The sequence below is a fragment of the Mus caroli genome, chromosome 2 (assembly GCF_900094665.2).
Source record: "Mus caroli chromosome 2, CAROLI_EIJ_v1.1, whole genome shotgun sequence".
NCBI lineage: Eukaryota > Metazoa > Chordata > Mammalia > Rodentia > Muridae > Mus > Mus caroli.
Window position 1 is genome coordinate 26,765,596 of NC_034571.1, and position 7,497 is coordinate 26,773,092.

Below are 7,497 nucleotides of genomic sequence, written 5' to 3' on the forward strand. Positions count from 1 at the left end.
CCAAAAAAAGAATATGGCCTAGCTGGTACCCTTGTCAAGACACAGTCCCCAGCAGCACATAAACAAGGGATGGAGGCACATGCCTGTCACTCTAGCATTGGAGAGGTAAAGGCATCAGAAGTTCAAGGTTATCTTTAGCTACATGAAGTTAGAGGCCAGCCTGGGCTACCTGAGACTATATCAAAAACAAAACCAGGGCCTGGTGAGATGGCTCAGTGGTTAAGAGCACTGAATTGCTATTCCAGAGGTCATGAGTTCAAATCCCAGCAACCACATGGTGGCTCACAACCATCCGAAATGAGAAACAAATAAAGAAACCTGTGGGCCGGAGCGAGAGGGGACAGGGAGTGAGCAGAGGCCAGTGAGCAGAGGCCAGAGCAAGAGGGAGAAAGGGAAGGGGAAAACCACAAAAAAAAAACAAAACAAAACAAAACAACAACAACAACAACAACAAAAAAACAAAACCAGGTCAGACTGAGAACAAACATAAACAATCCTGTAGACTGGGTAGGGAAGTGCAAGGAGGAGGGGGGGCTAGGAGGAGGGGGTCCTCTTCTGTATGGCTGCCCCCCCTGAAGAAAGGCAGCAAAAGGATGGCCATGCAGGAGAGGGGGCTGGGAGTGGATAGAGCTCTAACTGAGCACCTCCCTCCCTCTGTCTGAAACCACAACGGAGCCCCACAAAGCCACAGTGGTGCAGGGTGCAGGTAGGAATGGGGAAACCAGGATGTTGAAAAAACAAACAAGTTCACCTGTCCTCCCCTGCCACAGGATCCCAACAGAGGCATGGAAGGAGTCACGTACAGGGAGTGTGTCACGCCAGTGTGTCACTCTAATAGTAACCACTATCCAGACGGAGGCAAAAGTTGCCCAAAGCCAGTTCCCACCAGACAAGACCTGCACAGCCCCCTGTGGCATCAGGCCTGCCCCTCACCCTCAACACACGTCATCATCGTCGGAACAGGGCTGCTTTTCAGCAGTGGTGGGGAGAGAACTCTGGTGACCCCAGGCCTGGGCGACGACGGCAGCAGCTGGCTGAACTGCTCAGCAACATGTTTCTGCCAGCTCACACCCCCACCCCCCGACTCCGCATGCACGCACGCACACATGCACGTACGTGAGCTCAGGGTTCAAGGAGGGCAGAGCTTGGTGCCAAAGGGGGAGGTGCAAGAGGGAACTTGGCAAGGGGTGGGGCTGAGGCAACGAGATGCCAAGGCTTAGCCCTCCTGCAAGATGGGATTACAGCCTTGGGGGGCCAGACCTTGGCAAACCACTTTGATCTCTATAGATAACATCACTCCCCTAAGTGTGGGAACACATGTGTGTTGTACCCAGAGAGTAGGGATGGAAAAACAGAATGCCAGGCCCTGTCACTGGCCCCTCCCATCATGGCCACTTCCAAATCACTAGCCCTGGTCTAGACATTGCTGTGGTTGCTTCCTGGAGATGATAACCTGCCACAGGCCCTCACCCACCCTAGTGAGAAGTAGGGGTTCCACCTGGGGCCACCAGCTCTGACTACCACCAGCGAGCTCTGAGGTCACAGGCAGGTGTCCCTCCCTCTCTGAGCCTGTGTCCACTGTTGATGAATAGGCAGGACACTGTCCTTTGAGGAGCAGAGGCAGCCCAGTTTACCTGGCAAGCTGCTTTCCTCAGACTAAAAGCCCTAACAGTGAGAAACAGGAAGAGGCTTGGTCAGGTATTCCCCCTGGGGAAACAGCCCCATGTTAGAATTCCCACACAACTGCAGGCAAAAACATCCCCATCTGCAAACGCAGGCAAGTTGTCGTGGGCGAAAAAGGTGGCAGGCACCTGTCCAGGAAGGCTGGGACTTGTTCTGACTGGGGCAGAGAGGAAGGAAAGAACAGATCTGCTTGCAGAAAAGCTGGGGTTGGTGGGCCACACTCTCCTCTTCGAGTGTATCAGGTACAGAACGGGGGAGGGATCAGGTCTCTGTAGGAGAATAGGTCTTCAGGTGTAAGTAGGTCATAGCTGGGCGTGGTGGCGCACGCCTTTAACCCCAGCACTCGGGAGGCAGAGGCAGGCAGATTTCTGAGTTCCAGGCCAGCCTGATCTACAAAGTGAGTTCCAGGACAGCCAGGGCTACACAGAGAAACCCTGTCTCGAAACAAAAACAAAAAACAAAGTGTAAGCAGCTGCAGCTTCTACTTTTTTCACAACCTGCCACAGGTCACACTGGGGCCAGGGGAAGGCTTTGTGGCCCCCGTGTCTTTGGCATGGACATTCCCATGTTAACAATACACACTCAGGATTTCATTGCTCCTTACACATTGACATAAGGCCTCCATCGCATTGTGCAGCTAAGGCTGGCTTTGAACTCCTGCCACTGATAACCCCTTGGGCCAGAATTCCAGGTGCATTCTTCTTTATAATCTTTTTAATCTTAAAAAAAAGTTTTAGGCCAAGTTTGTACCTTTAATTCTAGCACTTGGGAGGCAAAGGCAGGCTGACCTCTGTGACTGGAAGACAGCTAGACTACACAGAAAAACCCTGCTCCCAAAAACAAAGACAGCAACAAAATTCTTCTATTCTATGATCTGTGTGAGTATTCTGCCTGCTTGCCTGCATGTATGTATGTATGTGCACCACATGTATACCTAGTGCCTGAGCAAGTCAGAAAAAGGCACCACGTGGTGCTGGGAATCGAACCTGACTGAGTCCTCTGAAAGAACAAGTGCTCTTATCCACTGTATCCTGTCCTGCCACTCAGGTTCCATTCTTTAAACATGGCCCCCGATTGCCCCCAGAGTCAGGCTGGTTTGTCTCTAGCATGTGCTAATCTACAAAGCAGTTTATGTTCCAGGATCCAGCCTTCAGCACACGTTGTTGACTGCCTGGATCTCTTACTTTCCCGCTCAGTAGCTCAGAATTGCCCAGACAACCAAGAGTCACCAATATAGGGTCATGTTTGGGCACGACCGCTTATTCATGGACCAGCAGTGCCTGGTGTCGGTGCCTGCCACATAGTAGGTGCTCACTGAACAACAAAGGGACATTGCCAGATGGAACACATAGAGATTAGCCAGTATTTCTGCTGGAAAGGGTGAGTAACCTGGAGTCCCACTTCCTATGACACGTAGCTGTCATTTTTTTAAAAACCACAAGTGTGTACATTATTGTCAGTGACTAAGGAAAACATAAGGAAAACCTCCCGGACTTGGTTTTCAGAGGGGAATTCTGTTGAGAAAGCAACAGCGTCCCACTCATGTCAGCCTGAGGCAGGGGACACACTGGGAACCATGTGTGCTGCTCTGTTTCACACCTTACCGGGTGCAGCTGCCCATCTTCCTTGCTGTTATCACCCCAGTACCCCCTCTCCACTCTGGATTACCGATGAGACAGCAAAGAAATATTCCCAGATTCCAGTACTGAGCCAGCTGCTAAAAACCGACTTCTAGTCTCTACGGGAAGTTTACACAACCAAGCCCTTTTTGTTTCGAGCTTTATGAGGCTACGCTTTCACCTCTAGCCTATACCAGCCTGGAACGCAAGGCAATTCTTCTGCCTCAGTGTCCAAAACATTGTCATCATGGGTGTGTGCCACAATACCTAGCCTTAAGACTCACTTTAAAAATTATTTTTACACCGGGCGGTGGTGGCGCACGCCTTTAATCCCAGCACTTGGGAGGCAGAGGCAGGCGGATTTCTGAGTTCGAGGCCAGCTTGGTCTACAGAGTGAGTTCCAGGACAGCCAGGGCTACACAGAGAAACCCTGTCTCTTAAAAAAACAAACAAACAAAAAAACCCAAACAAACAAAAAAAGAAATAGACAGCAAAAGAGGATGTATATGTGTACATGCATGCATACACAAGTTGGAGACCCACTTGCAGGAGTTGGTTCTCAAATTGTAGTAGAGGCTGGTCTTAATTCCCGCGCTTCCTCCCTGGACCTCCCAGGTGCTGCGATCACAGGTGTAAGCCACTGTATCTCACTTGCATTTCTTTTTCTGTTTGGCCTCACTCAACGGGGGCTGGAGAGATGGCTCAGCGGTTAAGAGCACTGACTGCTCTTCCAGCGGTCCTGAGTTCAATTCCCAGCAACCACATGGTGGCTCACAACCATCTGTAATGGATCTTCTGGTGTGTGTCTGAAGACAGCTACAGTGTAGTCATATAAATAAAAATAAATAAATCTTTAAAAAAAAATAATGTTCTCACTCTGGTTGGCCTAGAACTCTGGTCTACCTCCCAGGCGTTGGGATTTAGATGTGCACCATCAACCTTGAACTAACTTTGTAATTCCAGGTGGTGAGAATTTGTTTTTCCAAGACAAAGGTAATGAGTAAACTATAATAGCCTGAGAAATCAGACCCACAGACACTGTTAGGCACACGGGGGACTCCCAAGTCCCCAGTTCAGAAACTCTGCAAGAACAGGTGCCAGCCGGGTATGTGGCCAAGTTCCAGACACTGACAGGTACTCACCTGAGGCAGCGCTCCACATCTGGGTCACTCCTGTAATACTGGAGGCCTCCACGTTTCAGCGCGTCCTCGGGGTTGGCAAAAGCCTGAAACACAGCAGGTGAGGCTCACAACCCTGAGGAGGTTCCTGTCTGAGGACAGGGCTCAGGGGCTAGGCAAAAGGACAGCCACCTACAGGACCGACCGACCATTCCCCTGAGCCTCTTCCTGTGCCACAGAACCGAAGCTCACGGTAAGGAAACTCAAGGTGAAAGCACCCTCCTGCGCTGGCTCAGGGTGCCTAGCTGGTCTAGAACACAATCAGGAGGGGCTCGAGGCCCTGTTTGCCTGGCACGGATCCCTCCCTAGGTTCCAGTCCCAGAACCTCAAAAAGTAAATTCAAATAAGACAAACACCAGAGCACAGTGGCTCATGCCTTTAATCCCAGCCCTCTAGAGGCAGAGAGGTAGGTGGACCTCAGTGAGTTCAAGGGCAGCCTGGTCTTCATAGTAAGACCCTGTCTCAAAAAAGTAAAACAAACAGCTAGGTAGAAGCCATTAAGGCCACTCCTTGAGCACCAGGCTCTGATGCTCCCTGCTCTCCAGCAGCCTCCTCTGTAAACTCAGGATGAAAAGGAGCAGTGGGGCCTCATTGATAAAGCCGGGGAGCCCAAGGTCACACTTCTGTCTTTGAGGGCCTCTGCACATGACTGACTTGCAGCTATTTGGCAAAACTCCCCATCAACTCTGGTGACATCTCAATGAACCTGTCTAAACTGTGAGGGGAGCGAGGCTCAGGCTTCACTTCCGGCTGTCCCTGGAGCTGGTAGATGAGCCCTGCCTGAGAAAAATGTAAAATGACGAAGAAGAAGGCCAGGATCTCCTACCCAGAATTCCTCCCTCTTGCCTCCGAAGCCCCAACTCTGAGGGCCCAGCTTTGCCACCAGTGGAGTTCCTGTAATGAGCTATCAGGGAGCCACCTCTAGTGGGTCAAGGGGCACTCAGCATGCACTTCCAGGAAAGACCTGCGGCTGCTCCTGTTCATTGCAGATTCCAGTAGGAACCAGTCTTAAGGACCAGCATGGGTGGGGTGTTCACCATTCAAGTCTCCAGGTTCTGAGAGGGACTCCGAGCTTCCTCTCAGAGCCACATCTCCAGGCTGCTGGGGAAAAGAGGATCCTGAGCCGGCTCCCGTCCTCTCAATGCAGAGTGTGATTTCCTGGTCCCACTTGGCAGAAATAGAGGAGCCCCAGGGCCCAAAGCAGAGAAGGCTCCCCTCCACCCCTGCATCTCCCATGAGGAGAGGAGCCCTGGAGGAAATCAGCCAGAGAGTTAACTTCAAAGGGGATGGAAGGATCCCATAGTAGGCAAGGCATCTCCTTAACTCACTGGAAAACCAGGGTAAGCTAACTCTTACTGCCTTCCTGGTGGTGACTTAGTGCTCAACTTTGGGGGCCCTACAGAAGGGACAAGAACAGAATGTAGCTATCTCTCCCTGGCATCTGTGTCCCAGGACAAACCAAAGCAGAAGAATGAGAGACAGTCAGTCAGTCAGTGGTGGCCCTGCCTTCATTCCTGTCAGTACCTGCCCCAGGCAGGGACTGAACCTGGCAGGAGGGCAAGCGGCCCACCCCGTCCCATCCCTTAGTCCATGTCCCTCGCCTCTGGGCTGGACAAATGTTGGTTTAGGGGAGAGTGTCTGTAAAGGACAGATGCTGCAGTGCTTCTACTTTCTAGGCGCTTCCAATGGAGCCCTAGAAGGGGTCTGGGAGCCCTGGCTACTCCCACCAGCTCCACGTAGGTTCTTTTACCTTGGTGTCTTTGCCCGGACTGGGACCAGAGAATGTCTGTGATCCCTCAAGGCACCCTCTAGGGTGCCACAAGTGTGTGCGGCGTCCATGGGGAGTGGGAATTTCCACGGGAAGACTTCTTAGGCTCCTGCGTTGCGGGTTCCCACTCCACCCAGATATGAGATCTCCCTGCCTGCCGGGAAACTGCCAGGTCGGGAGACCTCTCGCTGTCGAGAGTCCCTGTGCTCCACTCGCGAGGGAGCCCCCGAGTACTCTCAAACCAAGAGGGTTCAGGAGCTGAAGGCCAAGCCAGCTTCCAGAAGGGCTGCGGTGGCGGCAGCCTTGAAGCAGCTCCCACCGCACGCCGGCATACACATCTCGGCCACGTTTTTTCAGTCCCCAGACTTTCTTGCAGGGAAAAGCCAGCACAGTGCTGATCCCCTTCTCCTCCAGCGCCCGCCCCCCCTCCCTCCACCAGCGAACGTACCTTCTTCCGCAGCCTCATCTGGCCTGTGATGACAGCCACCACGTACATCTTGATGACCAGCAGTGTGCTGCAGAGCAGAAAGGCCGGGAGCACCTGGCCGCTCTCCATCACCAGGTCCGGGGAAGGCATCTCGGCTAGCCGGCCTGGGCTTCAACTCGGGGACACCGGGACTGAGAGTGAGACTGTCCCACAGGCGGCTTATGGAGAGGAGGAGGCGGGCCAAGTCCTGAGTAGGCGGTCACCCCCGCCCACTCCCCGCCCACCCTGATCACCCGCAGCAGGCCCCCTGCTCAAGTCAAGAAGGAACCCAGAGACTTCTGCTCCAAGTGCCGGGTGTGGGGTGGGGCTGGGGGGTGGGAAGCAGAGGAATGGAGGTGTCCCACGCCATCCTTGGCTCAGGACCATTGTTCTTTTGAAAGCCTCAGACTACATAGACTGTTTTCTCACTTAACATCAGGTCGCCGACCCCAGTCTGCATATCACTGACCCATGCCCACCTTCCGAAAGAGCAGGTAGAGGGTGTGAGAACCAGGGCATTTATGCTAATGTGTTGCCGCTATAATGCTGGACATGCAGCCATGGAGGCGGGTTGTCTCTGCAAGATGGAAGGTGAGGAGACAGATCCTTCTGCCATCCTTAACAGGACACAGACCCCCAATTACCAATTCGTGTGTGTGTGTGTGTGTGTGCGTGTTCATTTGGGTGTGTGTATTTGCATATGGGTGGGGATATTCACATGTGTGCACCTTTGTGTGGAAGCCAGTAGCTGCTGTCACATGACTTTCTCAATTGTCCATCTTA

General features: G+C 52.7%; 1 protein-coding gene across 1 annotated transcript in view; it reads right to left on the reverse strand.

Annotated features, from left to right (window-relative positions):
• Ptges (prostaglandin E synthase) overlaps positions 1-6,895 on the reverse strand; it is a 12,502-nt gene extending 5,607 nt beyond the window's left edge. Inside the window, exons 1-2 of the mRNA XM_021155561.1 lie at positions 6,697-6,895; positions 4,445-4,527 (exon numbers count right to left, since the gene is read on the reverse strand). Of these exons, the coding sequence (XP_021011220.1) occupies positions 4,445-4,527; positions 6,697-6,825 (212 nt within the window). The 5' untranslated portion in view covers positions 6,826-6,895. The remainder of the gene's footprint in view (positions 1-4,444; positions 4,528-6,696) is intronic.
• Between the last annotated feature and the right edge of the window lie 602 nt (positions 6,896-7,497).